The sequence below is a fragment of the Acyrthosiphon pisum genome, chromosome A1 (assembly GCF_005508785.2).
Source record: "Acyrthosiphon pisum isolate AL4f chromosome A1, pea_aphid_22Mar2018_4r6ur, whole genome shotgun sequence".
Lineage (NCBI taxonomy): Eukaryota > Metazoa > Arthropoda > Insecta > Hemiptera > Aphididae > Acyrthosiphon > Acyrthosiphon pisum.
In genome coordinates this window covers 22,711,552-22,733,575 of record NC_042494.1, presented here as the reverse complement: position 1 = coordinate 22,733,575, position 22,024 = coordinate 22,711,552, and the positions used below count along the sequence as shown (strand labels likewise).

General features: G+C 28.8%; 2 protein-coding genes across 2 annotated transcripts in view; both read right to left on the bottom strand.

Moving 5' to 3' along the window:
* Positions 1 to 249: 249 nt before the first annotated feature.
* LOC100570565 (uncharacterized protein PF11_0213-like) lies at positions 250 to 13,700 on the bottom strand. Its single transcript, XM_008187226.2, has 13 exons — positions 13,602 to 13,700; positions 13,365 to 13,529; positions 13,148 to 13,277; positions 12,951 to 13,083; positions 12,657 to 12,802; positions 12,443 to 12,586; positions 12,202 to 12,286; positions 11,670 to 11,742; positions 7,732 to 7,906; positions 6,208 to 6,394; positions 5,012 to 5,264; positions 3,974 to 4,041; positions 250 to 677 (listed from the first exon to the last, which is right to left on the bottom strand). Exons 1-13 carry the CDS (start codon positions 13,648 to 13,650, stop codon positions 501 to 503), a joined length of 1,785 nt encoding a protein of 594 aa, XP_008185448.1. The 5' UTR covers positions 13,651 to 13,700; the 3' UTR covers positions 250 to 500.
* A 1,372-nt stretch (positions 13,701 to 15,072) lies between these two features.
* Positions 15,073 to 22,024, bottom strand: part of LOC100168109 (voltage-dependent L-type calcium channel subunit beta-3-like) — a 17,853-nt gene continuing 10,901 nt past the window's right edge. Inside the window, exons 7-8 of the mRNA XM_001944886.5 lie at positions 17,934 to 18,237; positions 15,073 to 15,535 (exon numbers count right to left, since the gene is read on the bottom strand). Of these exons, the coding sequence (XP_001944921.2) occupies positions 15,093 to 15,535; positions 17,934 to 18,237 (747 nt within the window). The 3' untranslated portion in view covers positions 15,073 to 15,092. The remainder of the gene's footprint in view (positions 15,536 to 17,933; positions 18,238 to 22,024) is intronic.

The following is a 22,024-nucleotide window of genomic DNA, read 5'->3' as shown; positions in this document are numbered from 1 at the left end:
GGAATCCGTAGTAGCCCCCACAGCCCCCATGCATACTACGCCCATGACGAGGATATTATGCTGTACGCCTGTACGAACAGGTTGTATGGTAAATACCATGACAAATCATATATAGGTATCACCACAGTTGTACTAGTTTTGAGCAGTAGATACGCATCTTCTTCGCCTTCGGCCTATATCGAAGTTGTCCACTATACTCATTGGTTGATTTTGTTCTATGCTATATATGTATGTATATGATTGACAGCCAATAAGAAGTGGAGAACTACGATATGGGTGAAGTAAAGAGCGGAGGATGCGCATCAAAATGCTGTTAAATGGTTAGCTGATAGAACTGTGGTCTGAGACTAGACAGTGGTTTCCTGCGGATATTATTGCACTGTGTTCGCGTCAAACGATGACATTTGAAATTAAACAAACATTTTAATATTGTAATTGTAAAATTATAATTCATCGCCATTAAATATAATAAATAGGTACATCTGAGATTCAAGTTATTACTATATTTTATTTTTATTCAGTTCCATTTCTAATCTTGCATTAGCACTGGTTATTAGTTTTAGTTTTTCATTAATATTATCTATTTGAGACTTTGTTTTTAATTCATCACGTTTCGAATTAGTTTCTAAGGTTTCGGCTTCTTTATTTAATTCTTCGATTTCTTTATCATACAAATTCTAAAATCCAAATAGGTATATTAAATTAAAAAATAAATACATAAATAAATAACCATAGATGCAATTAGAGGGAGGCTTAGGGGGTATTAACTCTTAGCACATCCAATGTTAAAATTAACACCCTCCAAAATTTTTGGTATTTATGTATCAACATTTCAGATCAGTGGAGTAGACATGATTTCTGAAAGGGGGGATCAAAAAAAGAAAACGACATAACTCAATGAGAGGGGAAAATTGGAAAATCCCTCACCCTCTTAAAGCTTTTTACTAAGGTATTAAAAAGCCAATGGGGGGAATCTGATCCCCACATCCCCCCTTGACTACGCCACTGTTCCAGATTACAAAATAAAAACCAGCTTGTCATCAGATATCAGACTATCTGAGTAGGTATAATTAATAAAACAATGCTATTCGACAATTGAATTTTTTTCGATTTCAAATCAATTTTTAGAACATTATCTATTATTTCCCAGTTTATTATTTCTATCATCTATACGAAACCCGATCGGCGGTCATAATATGAATTTCAGCAGCGACTCGATGCTATGACAATAGTATCGCGGAGTAGGTATCTATTCACTAATATTATTACAAACTTCAGAATAGCACTACAGCTCCGTGCCCATATCTAATTCGGACAAATTTCAATTTACGATTTACGAACCTGCACTATAGGTATTCCAGGGCTTGAAATCGTTTTTAATTATCGATAAAAATCATTAAAAATCATCTAAGAAATCAAAAGTGATATCAAAATTAAATATTTATTTTAATTATATTCAAAGTTTATATTGCAATTGAAAATAAATTAAATCTATTATTCACATTAAAATATATAGATTTAAAATTAAAAAAAAAATATATAATTTAAAATTGAACAATAACCTATAAGTCTATAATGTGTTGATGTGTAGATAATAATAAACATTTAATATTTCGCTTTCTTAGGTCAATTACATGGTCGCGCAAATGATGACGGATTTCTCGTATAGTTAGAAATCAAAATTCAAATCGTAAAAATGTAAAATTAATATTTTTAATTGAAAAAAAGAAAAATGATGTTCAAAATCCAATTAAAAAACATAATAAAACTAAATCGATAATGTGCAACAGTATAAAAACCATAGTCCTTACAATAAATTATAATATCAATATATCATTTTAAATTTAAATCAGAAAAAACAAATATCAATACCTATGTGGAAATTAAATTAAAATATTTCATTTTGTTTTCAAGCCCTGCACTGTTTCCACTATTCAATATTCACTAATCACTTCCAAGCATAAGCGTGCGCAGGTCTTCTTGGCAGGGGAGGCAATACCTTAGCTAAGAACGTCCAGACTCCAAACAACTCTCACAACTTTTTCCCAGCTTGATACGAGGCAACGGTAATTTAGATAAATCCTCACACAAAATCAAGTATATGGTTCTATTAAACCGTGATATTGTTCTATACTATTAAGAGTTAGGTTAAACATAAAATTACCAAAAGAGTTTTCAATAAGTACTTTTTAATAATATCTTTGACAGTCAAGAAGACATAATAAAAAATTATTAAGAATATATAATTTAAAAAAAAGTGGATAAGTGAGTGTCGCTCTTCTGTACAGTAAGTTATAAGTGAGTCACTGCATTGGATGGTGTTAAATTTGAATTTCAACTAATTAAGAAAATCGCTACATGAGAAATTGTGTGAATATCCAATGTTGTAAAAATATGAATTTCAAACGCTCATAAAAATTTAATTTGATTTGTTTGTAGACATTTGTTTTTTTTTGATAAAGGTAGAAAAACTTTTGAGGAATCTTATATTACATTTTCAAATCTTAGATTTAAATAGAAATTTTTTGATGAATTTCTAACACAAAATAATTTACACATTTTCGTAAATTTTATGATTTTGTCAATATTTGAACTTTAAATGCTTGTATAAAAAAAAAATTGTGACTATGGATTTTCGATATTTTTAATCTGTCTTTGAAACATTATATATGAGCCTTCTATTAAATTTTCAAGTTTGTTTACGCAACAAAAATTTTTTTTGGTTCTTATAGAATAAAAACTTAAAAAAAATTCTGTCCGTAAACAGCTCAAAATATGTCAAAATATTGTATATCTATAATGTATTTGTTTTAGAGGTACACCAAAAACCAAAATCGATTTTGTCCTAAATCAATTTTACGTTTAAATTCCTGCTTTTCCTTAATTTTTCTTTTTTTAACACGGTGCCTTTGAAAGCTACTGGAAAATGTTTGACCCCTCATAGTACCAACTAGATTTTTACCATCACTTTTAAATCAGAAAAGATTCTGTTGAAGAAAATCCAAGTACTTTTACTGTCCTAAAAGGTGATGATAACCCAAAAAAATAAAATAAAAGAACACACATCATTGTAAAATCAATACATTAATCGCTCCTATCACAATCTACAATTAATAAATAAAAAAACGTAATTTGAACGACTTTTAAAATAGGTACCTAATAATATGTTTTATTTAAGTTCCATACGTCGTTTAGCGAAATATGTAAAATATGATGGAGATAGGACTCTTGCGAATAGGGAATCAGGCTTACGAAATGTTTGGAACGTTTTTTAATTTGCTCTCCTGAAAAGTTGTCATTTTGGTGTTAAGTGATTTGCGAATTAGGTTGATGATATGATAAGTCGGTATATTATCAAAGAAGAAACCAGTAACCATAGTTGAAACTTGAAGCTGTCTTTTCAACATAATATAATATTATTAAATATTTACTATTTTCAAATAGCATACCAGTATACCAATTATTATTATTTACATATGTGTTATCAACAATTGGTAGGTATTAATGTATAAGATCTTGGGGAAGCGAAAATTCTCGCCAGGCAGGAAGCTGCCTCCCCTGCCTCCCCCATGCGCACGCTTATGCTTCCAAGTATCAAGGTTTTGAGTTTATACATTCAAAAAGTATAATTGAAAATAATTTGAAAGTATACAAGTTGTTTCAAGTAATTTATCGAACTTTTTTTACTATATTATAACTACTCAGACTACCAATAATTAGTTTTGACAAGTGTTCAAAATTAAATAGTTTTGACTTATAAAACATTATTGCACAAAAAGGGTAATACTGCTTCATAATTATAAAATGTCCAGAAAATGCAGCTTTAACACCTTCAGTTTTTTTTTATTAAAATTGCGTCTATATAAAAAATATCTAATTGTATTAGAACTACATCAAAAGAAAAACGGTAAACTACAATTATTTATAATTTAATATTGTTAAATGTAATTGAATACAATATAAAATAACATACCATAGAGCTTGTAAGTTCTAATTCTTCATTTTCTAACTGTTCTAATCTTCCATAAATATTTTTATGAACTAGATTTTAAATATAAAATGTTAATAGATTTATTATTTGTATAAGAATATAAGTAGGTATTAGATAAGCATTTCTACACTTATTGTGAAGACAGATGAGAAATAATACGGTTATGTACAGTCGTACAGAAGTATTACGGACCTACGAATTATTAATTACCAAGGCTGGGCATTAAAGAGTTAAAAAGTTAATTTTATATAAACTTTTTAACTTAAGTTGTTACCTTTGGCTTTTCATCAACTTAAATGTTAATTTTCCATTTCAAGAAGTAAGTTAAGTTAATTTATTTTGTTTTTTATTTTATTATATTTCACTATTTCAGTCTATTTCGTTTACATGTCAAAAAATATTTACCATGAGTTGTTTAAAGTAAAAAATGTATATCATTCGAATCTAACTAATATGGAAATATACAGTATAAAGTATAAACACTATAGTCTATACCTAATTTAGTTTTGGGTTGGAAAAAAATTAAGTACTCTAGCGTTGTATAAACAAATTAACTTTTTTTAAACTTAATAAAAAGTTAACAAAAAGTGTATATTAACTTATAACTTAACTGAGTTAACCAGCTATAGTTAAATTAACTTTTACCTTTTTGTTATTGGTGCATATTAATACTTAAAATAAAAATTATTAACTTGCCCAGCCTTCTAAATTACTACACCTAATACCTATTACCGAATACCAAGTATTACCTATAGTATTAATTAATATAAATAAACGTATATACCTACCATAGGCGCTAATAGCGTTTGGGATTAGAGGGGGGGGGGGCTTAGCCTCCAAAGCCCCTCTCTATTTGCGCCTATGATACCTACTCAATGACAGTTGATCATACATTTTAAATAATTCATTGGATCGACAAAATAATATTTATAAAATATTGTATCGAAGTTTTTGAACATCAACTATTATTTTTCAACTTAGTATGGTACCTACCAATTTGTATAATTCAAGTTAATTTACCATTAATAGCATTTTCTATAGATACATTTATGTCCGCAAACTGTAGCATAAATGTCTTGTATGTTTTTATGTTGTTTTCATAAGACGAAATTACATTTCTTGACGCAATAATGTAATTGGATTTTTTTTTAACTATTGCTTCAGCAATCGATTTTTTTTTTTTAAATTCATCCATGATTATTTCTTTACGCTTTGTTAGTAATTTGTTATGTCTATTTTGAATTGTTTTTAGCATTTCATACAATAACGTAACCTGTCATTCAATTAATTGTATTTATAGGTATGAATAAGAGCAACAATAAATAATATGAAATAGATTATGAATAAACTAAACAGGCGGGTAGATAGTCCAAGTAATTGGTAAATATTAAACCATTCCAATGCATATATACTCATATAATTCATTAATTCCACCTTTCGTGGTTAACGTTCTTTGCGTAGAACCTTTAGGATTTACCATTGATATCACCGTGATATAGATATCAGAAAAAGTTAGGCTAAATTTAGGGTTAGCTCTCTCACTTTTTTTCAGTACATAATTATTTTATGTTATTATAGACCAGTGGTAGCCAACCGGTCGATCGCGACACCCTTTCGCATTTTCTTGAATTTTTAAATTTTTTTCAGACAAGTTACAATAAAATATAATTAATATATACATATATACCTTTAGTATAAATTAATTTTATCATATTCTAGTATTGCGCTTCAAGTTATAACACATTTTAGTTTGATTCTACGATCATGTAAGAAAAGAAGTGTAACACGCATGATACATGTACTATGTAGGTACATATAATATATTTTTTAATTATTGACAACTTTTTTTTTTTTCATCGATCACGAAAACCTAGAAAAACTTGGAGGTCGATCGCAAGTCTATTAAAGTTAGCCACCCCTGCTCTATTCGATAGTTAAAAGCTATAATATTTGAAAATTAGCACTCTCTAGGCCTATGGTGTCCAGGCTGAGATGTGACCCAAGAATTATAATCAGGATTTCGATATGTCTAAGAAATATAATTCGGTACTTATTATAAATTCGTATTGCATCATTAGATATAATTTAAATAATCTTTCTACGGCGGGGAAATATAACATGTTGGACAATAATTTCAATGAACTTAACCTAAGTTATACAATAAAATTAATTTATTATAAAAAATAACTATAAATATAATTTTGTTTTAATTTTACCTTACTTGAATGCTTGTCATTGCGTAACTCTTCTAGATACGAACCGCTCATCAGTTGAGTTGTGTAGTTTTGATATGTTGTCTGGATTAACGAATCTAAGGACTGTAAATTGTCGTATAGATTTTCGATACTTTTAGTTGTTACGGACAATCCAATATTAGACTTGTGAATTGTATTTTCTAAATTACTGTATTGATACAAACGTACAATATTTCAATGAAAAGTAATATAATAAAAAATCTAGTATTTTTAATTAAATAGCAGTTTAATACTTATAATTAAAATAAAATATTGAGATATTGATAAGGCTGTTTATCGTAATCAGCTACCTAGTTATATATTATATAATGTCATATAATACCTATTTAGTTACAATAGTGTATTAGAAATTGGAATGATTGGATAGTAGAATAAAATATAATCTAATTACGATTTTTATGAGCGCAACTACTTCTACGTTAACGTCAATACGTCATGCAACGCATAATTTTTATACCTACCCTTTGTATACATGTAATGATGATGTTTAAAATATTAAATATTTCTATATTGTTAAATTAAGAATTTTGGGCATTCATCAAATTGCCCTATCAATTTAAATTTTGGCAATGCGAAAATTATAATTTTAAAAGTATACTCTGCCCAGAATCCTGTGGTCATTGTGAATTAAATTAAATTATTATATTATTATAACTTAGTATTTTCACATAAAAATGCAGTAAGTAACTATAATAATTTGAGTTGTTATAGCAGAATAGGTACGAATACGAAATGCTGTATATACAATGAGGTAGGTAGCTGAACTTTGGTTTTGCGTTTATAGAATATTTTAGTTGTAAAACTATATTTTATAACAGTTCTACAACAACATACTCAAGAGGATTTATTTAAAAATCTCAGAAATTATCATTTAAAGTGATATTTTTTAACAAATTGGTATACGTTTACGAATACAAGTTACGAGGAACTTTTTGACCAAGAGATAAATGTTAAGTCGACATTCATAAAAAAAATTCAAAATGTCTATAAATTTTTTTTTTTTTTTTTTTTGAAAAAATATTTATTGTAAAGAAAACATTTATAATACAAATAAATAATAACAGTAAGATAAATAGCTCAAGAGTTAAAATATTTCGAAAATTTTTCATCGTGTTCAAAAAATGATACAATATTTGATGAAAATTTAAAGTATCTACGGTTATTTGTTATTGAGTTGCACTAAAAAAAACAAAATGTTGAAAGTCAAAGTATTTGTCAACTACTTTTCGTGTACCTACTAATACACAAAAAAGTTCAGAATCTAAAAGGGTGTTATATAGTACCTAGGTATTAGAAAATATTTTTCTGTCGTCAGATAATTTAAGCTTGACTGGCATTTAGTCTGGGGAGGCTCAACTTTGAAAATACATAGGTATTCAAGTAGGTACCTAAACCAATATTTTAATTTAAGACAAATAGGTGTATAATATTGTACAGCATGCCTTACATATAACAATAACTTATTAATATTATATTTATACTTACTGAATAATGTTTATATATTCAACTCCTAAATTATCACTCTTTTGATAACTGTTCATCATGAGCTTATTTCTATTCTTCGATTCAAACAATTCGTCGTTTAATGTTTTGAGAACTTGTGTGTTTAAATCCCGTTTTGCTCGAACATCATTAATAAAGAAACTCGTATTTTTTAAATCTACAAATTATTTTCTATATTTTAATATTTAAACCTTTAATAACAATCAATAAATTACAAATATAAGATAGGCAACCATCTAATAATTATTAACGGAAAATTAGTTATTATAACAATTATTACATTTAGCTATTAGTTTCGTATCTACCTAGCATAGCATTAACAATTAATAAAACTTTATATACCTATATCTACGACAAGCAACACGAATTAAAATTTAAATGGTGCAATTTATTGATTTTACATTTAAATTTGAAACTTAAATAATTTGTTGTTGTTACCTCATAGTATAACACTTAAACAAGAATATAGTGTATAATCATTTGATGTTTTTACCTTTTAATTATTTAAGCTTACATTATAGAGGCGATAATAATTCATAATTTTAACATAGGTACATAATTGTTAATAATAATATTCTTGTACTTTATAATAATTATGTATATAAATGTATACGACCGTCGACTATACATATAGGTAGGTCGGAGTGTAAGAACTAGGGACTGGAACCTTTTGAATTTATTGGTATCGGTTCTGGTACTGTTTATCCAAAAATAAAATAACTTTTCTGGTTCGGTTCTGCAGGTTTTTTGATCGGTTCTAAATAATTTTGGAACCGGTTCCAGATAATTTAGCTACCGAAAAGTATAATAATTATTCTATAAATAAATAATATAATACCATTCTGGAATGAGAGTTTAATTATTAATATGAGAAATTGAGAAATATTAGAAAACTCATAATATGATCATACAATAATATAGTTTAAAGGTACTCAAAACAGTAATACCATTAAATTATGGAAAATAAAATTATTTTACTTTTGAACCTAAAAAAACCTATTTAATTTAAAAATTCCAGTTCGGTTTCTGTATTTTATTTATTGTACTTTTTAAAGGTTTCAGTTCCGGTTCCAGTTCTTAATATTTTAAAGGCTCTAGAACTGGTTCGTTTTGGTTCGGTTCCAGTCCCTAGACTGGCTGGACTAAGACCATCAGTATATAATATGTACCTATACCTATATACCGTATTACAATTGATACAAATAGATTTTTCAACCTTATATTTTAAAGTTAAGACATTATTAAATAACAATTATAGGTAACGTACTTATAGACATAAAATTCTTGATAATATAATAATGGGGGCACAATTGTTGGCGGTTTATCCCCTCACACAAATATTTGTGTGCCCTCTTAAACATTTTTAGTTTCTATAATTAAAATTATTATCTAGACCAGTGTTTCTCAACCTGGGGGTCGCCAACTTATTATTTAGGGTCGCGTACGAATTAAAATTGTGTGTATTATATGTATCTGTAAATATTTGGTATACATTTTGTTGTTATAATATTATATGTTGTATAGTTAAATATAGTATTATATTTTATGCTGTGTACAATTTTCGTATTGATTATTAATAGTATTTAAAAAAAATATATGTAGGGGGTCGCCACAGTAAAAAGGTTGAGAAACACTGATCTAGACTCTTAAACATTTAAAAATGGTGTTTTGAATTCTAATAATAAGAATGATAATTTTATATGGTAACAGTAATATAACTTTGGAAGACGAAAAAATGTGTAACGAAACCTATTAATCCAATTGTTTATAAATTATGACAGGTAGCCAATAACTATAACACCTATAAGTTCATAACCATGTAAAAGAATGTTTCGACTATAATACGTGTCGAATAAAAACATAAAGGTAGTCAAGAATAGGTACGTAAATGGGTCAAAACTTTTGGGCGAATGTAAGTTCCCACACGAGATATAGCAGGTAAAAATCACACCCGGGTATGCATGCGTAAGTTCCCACATGAAAAAAAATTACACCCATACGTAAGTTCCCACACGAAAAAAAATTACACCGAATACAAACTTCCTTCCCACTTTATTCAGACTTCGGACGACAACTTAAATATAGTCGGTGTGGTTAAAATTTGTTTGTTTTTGTGTTGCATAAAAAAAGTACAATCATTTTTTTATTTGAATCTAGTCCAAATATATAATAAAAATATTAATAATACAATGTGTATGGTCCACATATTATTTGTATAGGCATAAAATAATAATAGTAATAGAAAAAATTAAATTTTATTCGGCTTATTGCAAAAGCTAAAACACTTCACATAGTCATACTGTGTTATTATTTGTAAGCTATAATCTGATATTTTGTTGTTGACATAGTTTCCCCCCTAGTATTTGGGCTAGTGCTAGTTCTGATACAAGTCTTACTACAAACGCTTGCGAAAGTACAAATAATATGTGGACGGTGGACCATACCTACACATTATATTATTAATTTTTATTATAATATATTTTGGACCAACTACGTTCAAGTTGTCAGTTCTAAGTCTGAATAAATTTTCGTGTGGGAACTTACGTACGGGTGTATTTTTTTCCGTGAGGGAACTTACATATGTACCCGCTTACCTGCTATGTTTCGTGTGGGAACTTACTAAACCCCAAACTTTTTGGAAACCACTATATTATTAGGTACCTATCTATTATTTATAATGAAAAATAAATATCAAATACAATTGACGAATAATTGAAGTAAATCACTAATAATAAATTGTTTCCTACCTATAGGCACGAAGAAATAGGGCATTATTTTTTTTATTTTTTTTTTATTTTTTTTTTTTTTTGGGGGGGGGGGGGGTCAACTACTCTCACCGCACATCATAAATTACGTACCTGATAGGAATAGTTTTTTAGATTGTTAATTGAGACTTGATACGCTCTTTATTAATATACTGATAATGTATACCCTTCCATGTTATCCCAGTTCCGCCTATGACTCCTATACTAGCTATATCTACAATATGATTAAATATAATATTATACTTTTTAGTGAAATATTACTGAAAATCTCCATTGTATTTTGCTTTTTTACATGTCAAATATTTTAGTAAAAACTTGTATGATTAAAAATTAAAACGTGATTTATTTTGGTAACATTTGTTAAATATAATAAAAGAGAAAACTCGTTTAAAATTAGTTAAAGCGTTTACAGTAAAATGGTTTTGAACAAATAATATTGTTAGAGTACAAAATAGTTTGAAAAAAAAAAATTGAATTCAAATTTTTGTATAACTGGTAGTTTTGTGAATAATATTTATAATATTTCTGTCTTATACAATATTATGTAATAATAATATGCATGTATAAATGAGCAATTGGCCGAAAGCGTTTTTGATTCCGTAAATTTAAATTGAACACTGTAGGTAGGCAACTGTTGTATAGTGGCTATAACTTGTGGCCCAGTCACCATTTTTATTTATTATTATACGAGGCCCACGCCAGGAAACACTATACAACTGGGCTGACCTTTTTCCTTTATGTCAAGTTTTATTTGGAAGTATAAAGTATTTTCATGACAACATTGTTGGTATTATTCGAGCGTTGATTAATAATAATATTTTTAAAATAACACATTGAATACATTTTTGGAGAGATTCTTTTGGTCGAATGGTCATGAAAAATACAAGCTAAGTTATAAATGTTGTAGGTACATAATATATTATAATAGATTAAGTATGTTGTATGTCTATTGAATTATAGGCTCCGTAAATAATTATTGTACGAACGGCCCTTCACTTGACTATAATAATTATATTTATACACGATAGTTCCTGAATTAGTTAAATTATAGATATTAGGGTCGTATACTACACTATTATGAATTAAGATTGCTATAATAGGTTGGTGTTAGTTTTACTATAATATCAGTGTAAAATATATTTTTTGAAATCATACTTGCAATAATCTTTTGTTCCATAAAATGTATATTGTTCATTAACGTTTTTATAGAGGTCAATGTATTGCAGTTCTAAATCAAATGTATATAAACGCAGTTAATATAGGTACATAAATAAATGTGTTAACTGTTTTGTATGAAAAAAATAATATAATATGTTTAAAAATTAATAATCATAAAAATGTAAACAAAATTGTTTAATACCTACATTTGTTTCAATAATAATATAAAATAGGTACCTACAGACTTACACTACAGAGTACGTAGGTATCTACCATACATACACGACACAAGTATTTTAAAATATTTATAATATTTTATATATTAATAGAAACAACAACATTTGGCAAGTATATTATACGCAAATCCATTTATAAAATGATTAGAGGGTTCAAGAATTATCAAATATTTAATTGGAGTTGAGAAATATTTCATAGGTTCTAGCGAAAGTCAAATATCTATATTCCTAATTTGTATTGTACATTTTAAGTTTAAATCAATCATTGTAAACCAAGGTAAAAAACTTATTACCTGTCGCCAATCGATATGAAATGTTTCATTCGCATGATTATGAGTTATCAGAAAATCGGGCCAATTAACGTCGTATAATAGACTTCTGGAATGTAAAACCTTAAGTAGTTAAGTCACTCTTTTAATGTAAATTAAAAATTGTTAAAATCATCAGTATTAACAAATTGAGCATAATAAATTTATAAGCAAATAATTTTCATTTTATTTGTATGTTTAAAATTATATTAAGAAAATCACTCACTTGTCATGTGTAAACGAGTTTAATGGTTTCAACATTTTTGTTTGTGTAAGAGAATCGATCATTGTCTTTAGTTCTTTATACATATTGAAAAAATTATATTCTGGGTTATTCATATCCTTACTTAGATTTTGTTTCGTATATTTTCTAGGAAAATATTTGAAATACAGTTGTGATTATTTACATAATATATTTATAATGTCATTATTATAGGTACTTTTCACTATTTTTAAAATCCAGAAGAATTTCTTTTGAAACTTCTTTAATACTTGTATCTAGTTCGTTAACACTTAATTTAAAATCAGTAACTCGGTTTTTTAATTGACTTTCAATTGAATTAATTTGTAGCAATAGTTCCATAGTCTGGTGTTTAAATATTAAATTTATAAGTTAAAATAATTAGTAAGTAACGAATAAGAATTATTAAAAAATATATTTTTAAAAATGTTTATCTGCTCGAATTAATAATTATTAATAATTAATTAATAGATTATTGAAACTTTTGGTGTACTTTTGCATTATTTATGGTATTTTGCGAATGTAATTGATTTTGTACGTTTAATGATGTATCTAACGCATTTTGAACTTCTAGAAACATAAGTCGAGCTTGTTCAATTTCTCCTTCGATTTTTCTTTGTGACAGTCTATAATCAATTTAAGATTAAAAATCTGACAAAATGTATTATAATATATCAATGCAATAAAAACCTCTGAAATAAATGTGTTGTGTTTAATATATTTAATAATTTTTGTTTTGATTCAATGGTTTTTTTAAATTTTAGTTCCATTGATTTTACTGATTGAGGGTTCAATGGCTCTTTGTAATATATAAAACTACCTAAAAATTAATTTCCAACACTAATTAACACTATAGAATATATTATTATATAAGCTAAAATTGATTTAATATTGTTTATTTTACTACCTGCAGATATTTCTCTATCAGCTCCTAAATATTTGTGCACTTTATCTGCTTTAATTTTTTGTTCTTTAATACCCAAAATCGATGTATGGCATTTTTCTAATAATCTAAGTTTACTTAACATATTAATATGCATACTTTTTTTGTGATCGAACTCAAGAGGTTGTTCTATAATTAAAAGATTAAAAATATAGAAAATATGATTTATAAATAATAATTGAAGAATATACTACTACCTACTTGTTAATATTGATGTAATATCATCAAAAAGTAAATTAAGCTGAATCATTTTTATAAGCTACTTTTAATTATTTATTTAATTTAATACATAAATATAAAATAGTTAAATAGATTTAAAATAATAAAGACATAGTGGCATGGTAACGTTAATTGTATTATGTGTTTTTAACCATAGGTTGGTTTGTACGAGTTAAGTAATAGCTATATATTAAATAGAGAGCCTATATATATATATAAAGGCTCTCTAGATACAAAGTTATGAATCGGTGAGACAGTGTTTGATAACATACTACAGACACATTATCCCACCTGCTACACCAAATATTATATAATATCAGATTATATAACTGGTAAATGTATTTATTATTTACAAATTATAACTAGAAAATAGTACCTAATTCAGTTTAAGATTAAAAACCGGAAAAAAAAGTCAGATATTTGAATTTTTCTAAAACGAGTGTAATAATAGTCTACTATGCAGTAAAAACACGATCAAATTCAAGATCATGCGTTAAAAAAATTTTGTTTCATTTATCATTGATTATAAATACATAAATAGACGTGTTTATAATCAATAATATTACCTATGTACGTTATATTATACACATTTCATCATACACAGGCAACTAAAATAATAGGGGAGGTTTACATCAGTTTCATTATAAAATAATTAATAATGATTGGTCAGGATCAGAATTGACCATCGATTGTAACTGCCTGCTGTAAAAGGTAACTAAAAGGGCGGGAATTTTGGATTAGAATTCAACAGGAGAGAATTAGGACAAGAACAAGAAGAAGATGACAAGAAGATGAAATACAGAGTTATGAAAGAAGAATTTCAATAAGCATCAAAAATCTAAAGACGAAGAAAGCTGCAGAAATTGATCTAATCCAAGCAGAACGTGTGAAAAAAAGAACTCGAAGATATTAACAATTACACTAATTTTAAACCCACTAAGAATATTATAATATATAACACAGGTGTCCTACCTTTACAACGAATAATTATACCTATACTAAAAAAAAAAAAAAATGTCTACGAAAATATATATAGTATCGTACAATAATTGAATAAATAGCTTTCTGACACATGGGTCAAAAATACTAACAATGGCAATTGTATCCAGAAGAATGTAAAGTAAGATCGAAGCTGTATCATTGGAAGATCAGTTTGTGATTACGAAAATATGAGTACAAGGAAGGGAATGTTGGCTTTAATTGTGTAATAATTGAGGAAAATAATTACAAAAGATAAACCACTATATTATAGTATGGTCACTAACAGCATAAAGAGCTTTCGTGAATAAAAAATCGTTTTCAAATAGTGGGTAATGTTTAGGACCAAACGATATGATCCGACGCTAAGAAGAAATCGATCATGTTTGGTAGGTACCTACCGAAATTATATGGATTATGATGTAGGGAGGATCTTTCCATCTAACAACACCATATTAGATGGTTCCCAGACACCACCTGTCGTGTCTGGTACGGCTACTCGTCATCGTGGTATAGAACAGACATTTCGAACGACACGTGTCGCTCACGCCGCTGCTGTGGTCCGCGTTGATGCTGCCCCTGTTCGTTGTGATTTTGCTGCTGAAGCTGATGCGGAAAGCGTTGATTTTGACGCGGCTGGTACTCATAGTTATACTGTTCATGTTCATGGTCATGCAGCTGCACGACACGGTTTTGATGTAGCCGACCACGGTGGTTATGCCGATTAGGTAGCAGCTGAGAATGGTTACTCTGAAGCGGCAGACGCTGGTCATGCTGGACTACAACAAGATAACGTTGTTGCTGCTGTTTTTGATTATTCATTTTATATGTGGTGGTTGAAAGTGATACATTATTGTCCTTTCTTTCTTGATCACTAGGTTCACAATCGTCGTACTCACTATGCGTGCGGGATGATCTACGGGCCTTCGGCTTATACTCTGTAAACATAAAATGTACGAACGTAGTGGACAAAAACCGTCCGTTACGACTACTAACGAATCTATAATGTAAGTAAGAACTTGGATTATTCATATACAATATTATGACGTGGTTGAATTAGAAAGCGCGGACTAGCGAGTTTAGTAAAATATTTTTAGTTTTCAAGATAACAACAAAAGTTTTAACTAAGTGAACCAAAATCAGTGTTCGTAATAAATATAAGACTTAACGGTTAGGTTTGCACAGCTAAATAGTCATGTACTCGTATTGTTGAGATTATTTACCACACGTGAGAGCTAACATTTATGCTTAGCTACGGTTGTGTTAATCGTTTATATGAACAGTCAGGGACGTAATCCGGGGGGGGGGGGTATGGATATGGCCATATGGGGAATAGATCCTCCATGTGCTGTATTTATATATAGTTGTCTTATACAACAAATGGTGTCATAATAAATTATTGATTTCTCTTTCATCGTTATATTCAATATTTATATTTTATATTCACAGTACACGGGGTTCCCCGCCACACATTATACCATACAATATAATGTGCTACATACATATTATTACCTATATATAGTGGATAATGGGAATAATGTTATAATGAAAATTTTACTTGGAGTTAAGTTGGAGACACTATTTATTTTTATTTGTTGTACATTTGGAATGTACATCGTACGAATACTAATATAAAGCAAGCCGTCGCATAGTCAATTGTTATTTGTTTTTCGCAAATTCATGTACAAACTGTTCCATTACACGTGTACAAACAAAAGTTTTGTTCTTGATATTAAATTAAGTTAATTTCTACATGTAATAAAGGTGTTTGAGCCCCCCCCCCCCTTGACATTTTCCCTCCTAATAAATATATTGTTTATAGGGTTTGGGACTGCTTGCAAGTTATAAATTTGTCTTATGAAATGGCGAAATTAAATACAAAGTTTGAATTTGCATATTTGTGTACTTTTTAACTTAAATGTAGGTACATACAACTGTCGGAAAAATTATATTTGGATAACATTGAAAAATATCTTAAAAAATATTATGTTTGGTTAGTTACAATTGGCGATAATTTTGAGATTTGGGGTGGCCGAAGCCTAATACCATACTATTATAAAATTAAATAAGCTTAAAAAAATTAAGTAAATGTTTGGGAGGGGTGGAGCGCTGTAAAAGTTGTTGGTAGAGATTGGCTACAGTTGGCCCTATGTTCGCATATGTAAGATTTCATAAGTCTCTTGGTGAAAAAACTGTGTTTAAACTATAATTGACATCTAGATTGTAGATTGTACGAATGAATGAACATCAGTACGTGTTCGTTTATCACGGTGTTCGCATATCACGTTATTCGTTATTACTTAGGTATTTATTAACCTAGTATTGTATGCCAGTATTTTTAAAAATTAAGTTGTTATTTATTTATTTATTTATCAAGTTTATATACCTACTTATTTTTTAGTTTTTTATTACCAAAATTGCAATAGGTTTTATGATTTTTCAAAAATAATATAAAACTGTTGCTACATAGTACATATATTTAAGCATATTTTGAAAATGTTGACTGCATATTTCGATAATTTTTAGTGCAACAAGTCAAGTTCTGAACCCTTAATTTATTTATATACGAAAACTGTAAAAACTTGGTTGTAATATATACTTAAAACACCCCCCATTTCATAATCCTGGCTACGCCACTGACTATATTGATATGTGATGAGATCAGAGTTAAATACATACATTATGCTTAGGGGTAGGGGGAGGGAGAGCTTAGCTCTCCACGAGTGTGCTTTGTATATTAATTTTGCGTTGACTCCTAAAACTGCCCACTTGCGATAAAGTAAAGGACAAAACCGCACACTTATGATTTAACCCCAAAAAGGTCTTTACTATAATACTTTTTAATGTACCTAAATGTATAGGTATAATTTATTATTTATTCAAACAAAAAAATGTATATAATAGTATATTATTCAAATTTTAATAAGAAAGACTTAAAAGTGTTAGTACCTATGATTATTGTATAGTACCATAATCTTTTAACCTTAAATTCTTATCCATTACTTACTTATTTAGCACTAAAAATATTGTGCGGTTTTAGCCTTAAATAAGCTTAGTTATACAATGACCGATAAAATGTGTGGTTTTTGTCTATCGATTTTTTTTAGGTCAAAATCAGAAGTGTGCGTTTTTCGGTCGCAAACTAATTTTGATACCCCCCCCCCTTTCCCCGTAAAAATGTTCAATTACACCCCCGTGCATAGTATTCAATAAAATAGTATAAATAATACATTATTGTTAATTATAATATATTTATATCTGCCGTATAATGAATTGACCGGCGAATACCTTTATTCTCAATAGTCAAAATCGATGTGTACAACAGTTGTAACTTACCTGACCGAGATAAAACGTTCATAATTGGTATTATCAAGGATAAATCTATTTTCGGTGATCTTTTGATTGGTCTCGTAAATACTTGCTGTACGCTAGAGTCCAGAATCTCGTGTGGATGTGTCGCTCGCCAATAAGACTCCAAGAACTCAGCGATGTGATGACACGCATCTTCTATTTGGTTTTTATCCAATATTACGTCAAACATTTCTGAGGGACATTGGGCCAACCTTTCAGACGCCATCATTTGAACATTGAGATGTCGAGTTTGTGACTTACCTCGAGTTTTAATTAACTTCTGTAGTATCTACATACACAATAAAGCCCAAATTCAAAATGTATTTGAATTCAAAATCAATATGTTTACTAATTATAAAATAATGTTACTTTTAAAATATAATTCTTTCTCTGTACTAAGTAATATATAATATGATAGCGTAAAAATATGTGTTATTGTTAAAGTTGAATGAATTTAGTAATTAATAGTATTATTGTATCATTATATTATATTCGGTGGCTCAATTTGACGCAGTTGCGTCAAATTTTCAAAGGGGTGGTGGCAGTGGGGTCGAAGTTTATGCTAAGATCAGGCCACGGGCCGACCTCTTTCAGCCATATTTTATTTTAAATCATACCTAACTTTGTTAAAGGTAAATAATGTATATTATAGTGTATATTGTGAGGGGGTAGTAAATACTTAAATATGAAATTGTATCCTTTCCGTAACTATACTAATTTTCAATAGCATTGAGAGAATTTATAGAATCTGAATTTAATGAAGTACCTACTTAGATCATCATTCATAGTTGGTGAGTTATGAAAATTGATAGAATACTTATAGACACTATCACTGTTCGTTGGTATTGGACTTAATTCACTTAAATCGTCTTAATCAGAATCATTAATATATTTTTAATAGTGTATTGGCGCACATACACGTTAATTATTTGATACAATTATTTATTACGGATACAATTTTACCTAAATACTTAATAACAGTAAAAACAACTGTACACGCAATTTAAACGTCCCGTATAGCAATAGACCTCGAAAACCTCATTAAATAACTACCTTGTTCTTTCATACCACTCAGTGACTTTAATAGGAGAAGTACTTTATGGAGATCCAACTACACAGATATGCGAGTAAAAACTATCGAAAAACTCTTAGAGAACGACTCAATAATCGTCCTCAACGATGGCAATTTTACAAGACATAATGCAATGCACAATAGTTTCTCTACCATGTATTTATCAATTGCATCCGCATCATTATAGGAGGATCGATAGATTGGTTTGTCTAAATGTCATACAATAACAATGATCATTGGCCGATAATCTTAAAACTATTCAAATATCAACCAATAGAAATTCAACTCCCAAATGACTTCTACGAAACCCCAACTGCTCCAATTTTTCTAACACCAACGACAATACCTATTAGCAGCCGAGCAATTTGAAACCCTTCTTCAACCAAATCTCTCAACAAATATAGACAATATGGTTGAAACATTTTCAAGTATCATTACTGAATCCACAGAATGCACAATAAGTAAAAGACAACAATACTTTCAAAAAAAAGTTCCCCGGTAGAATGGAAATTGCGAATCAGTGATTAAAAACTATAAAAAAGAACTAAATCGCTTCAGGAAAACAAAACTACAATCAGACTATATAGAACTCACAAAATGCAGAGCAATTTAACGACAAATAATTAATACTAGTAAAACCACACCACGGAAAGGTTTCACATCTACCTTCAACTACACAATATCCACAAGCCTAATGTGGTCCAAGATCAAAAACATAAAAGGCAATAACCGAATCCAAACTGAAACAATAAATTCCAACAACAAAACTATAACAGAAAAAAAAAGAAATTGCAGACGCTCTCAGATCTTCTACCAATTGAACAACAGCAATGAAAATTATAATAAAGCTTTTGTTACTCTAAATACAATAGTCGAAGCCAACTACCCAGTCAAATTCGAAGCACACAACCCGGATAACCCAATAAACTCTCCTATTTCAATCATTGAACTTATACCTCGATGAGAAATAAAGGAAATAAAAGCACTGGCCTCGGCGGAATACCTTTTTCTTTTCTTTAAAACTTAACTCAATCATCACTATAATATACGTTAATGTTCTATCAGGGCCGGACTGGGCAGGTGGGATACCGGGAGTTTCTCAATGGGTACTGGTAGGGATGTTTTTTTTTTTTTTTTATGTTTATCGATTAAGGCTCATCCTTTTGACAGGCATAGACGCATTTTCTAATGCGATTGTATTAGAAAACTATTTAGAGTTAAGGAAATTCCTGAAAAAATAGATGTGAAAAAATGTATAAGTTGTCAAAAATAGATGCTTGTGTGTTGTGTCATATTATTGTCTTAATGTCTTCGTTAATCGGTAATCCCTACTTTATATCATAATTATTCATAACGCACATCTGCACAAACTAAAACGTGTGTCAATTATCACTCCCACCTATTCCGGTGCCGCTATAGCGGCTGAACTAAGGTATAATTCTGTGCTTGGTGGACACAATTTCCCAAAAGAGCTCAAACCATAGGCGTAGAATGGTGGGGGATAAGGGGGCTTAGCGTCCCCAGAATTCTATTAAGCCCCCAGGAAATCTGTTTAGCCCCCTGTGTTAAAGTTTAATGTTTAATACATCCATATTATGTGAGAACTGAAAAAAAATTCTATTATTATAGTGAATAAAAACATGGCTTAGAAATTCAATGACTAACGACAGATTTGAAAATCTATCATTACTTCATATTGAAAGAGACTTAGCTAATATTATTTATTCTGAAGATATTCTATATTCTATATTTGCCCTAAAAAAGTAGGCGTTTAAACCTTATACTACAGTAATAATTCCCAATTTAAAATGTTTTTTTTATATTTAATTCAAATACATAATATGTTTTTGATAATATGATGAATGGTAGTATATTATTTATTTATATTTTACTTTAGAATATGCTTCTTAGGTCTTTTTTATATTTTTTTCATTTACATTATTCTATAGTTATATTTGTAGGGTCGAATCCGTATCCATATCCGAATCATTATAGCCCTTTGCGAAGTAATTTGCAAGAAGTTCCAACATACCACAAAAAACAAGCTACGCTACGCCTATGGCTCAAACCTTAACAAATTGCTTAATATGTATATTAATATGTATTCTGGAGTCAACATATGTATGATAACATTTCTTTGTACTAACCAATTTTTAATTTTTTTAAGTGGGCCGATTTTTTTTATTTTCCAAGTAGAAATTGTTGACCTAGTCCGGCCCTGTGTTCCTTAACTGATCTTCTACGAGGCAGTAGCGAGCAACCTTTGTCCAATGCAGTTTATTATTTAAATCAGTCATCTCATTCTACATATAAGTGGTTGACATTGTGCTTACGAACTTACTCGTATTTGGCTAAATACTTTATATTCTCAAGCAACGTTTCATAAACTATTATTTAAAAATTACCTATGCACACTTCACGCTGAAGAATGAAGACTATATTTGTGATTTCATGCAAACGCAACCCCTTAACTGTCTTGATTTTGTTTAGATCCACTTCCTATTAATATAATAATATGCATTTTTCTAGCCATAGTTTTAAACGTTACTTATGGTGTTACCCTATATTAATCAGCTCTTCAGTCCCTATCATTATAATATTATTCTTTGGTTAATCTTTTCAATTTAGTTATACAGCTTTTATTTTAATTCTCTACTTCATATGTGGTTTAATAAATTATCAAAATAAAAAGCTATACTTGCTAAATAAGAAAAATATAACTATATAAATATTATTCAACATAGAAAGTTAAAGACAATAACGAGCATTTCATGGATTATTCAGTTTTTTTTATGTAATTTTACAATATTATTTATGTAAACACCGAGTTTAATATAAATTATAAAATGGTTATGTAGGGGAACACGGTGTAAAACCGATATTGCTCATTTTGCATTATTCTATGGATGAAAATTAATAAGTTTTAAATTTATTTCATTCCTTATCTATGAAACATGTTGTTATCGCGCACTGTTAACATCAACTGCGACGTTTTTGTTTGAAT

Bases quoted from the DNA above. Each gene is read 5' to 3' on its own strand.
- LOC100570565 (XM_008187226.2), bottom strand. From the start codon at position 13,650: ATGATTCAGCTTAATTTACTTTTTGATGATATTACATCAATATTAACA. The intron at 12,587-12,656 runs GTACCTATAATA...ATATTTTCCTAG, and splicing joins GATTTTAAAAATAGTGAAAA to AAAATATACGAAACAAAATC. The intron at 678-3,973 runs GTATGTTATTTT...TTTGGATTTTAG, and splicing joins TAGAACTTACAAGCTCTATG to AATTTGTATGATAAAGAAAT.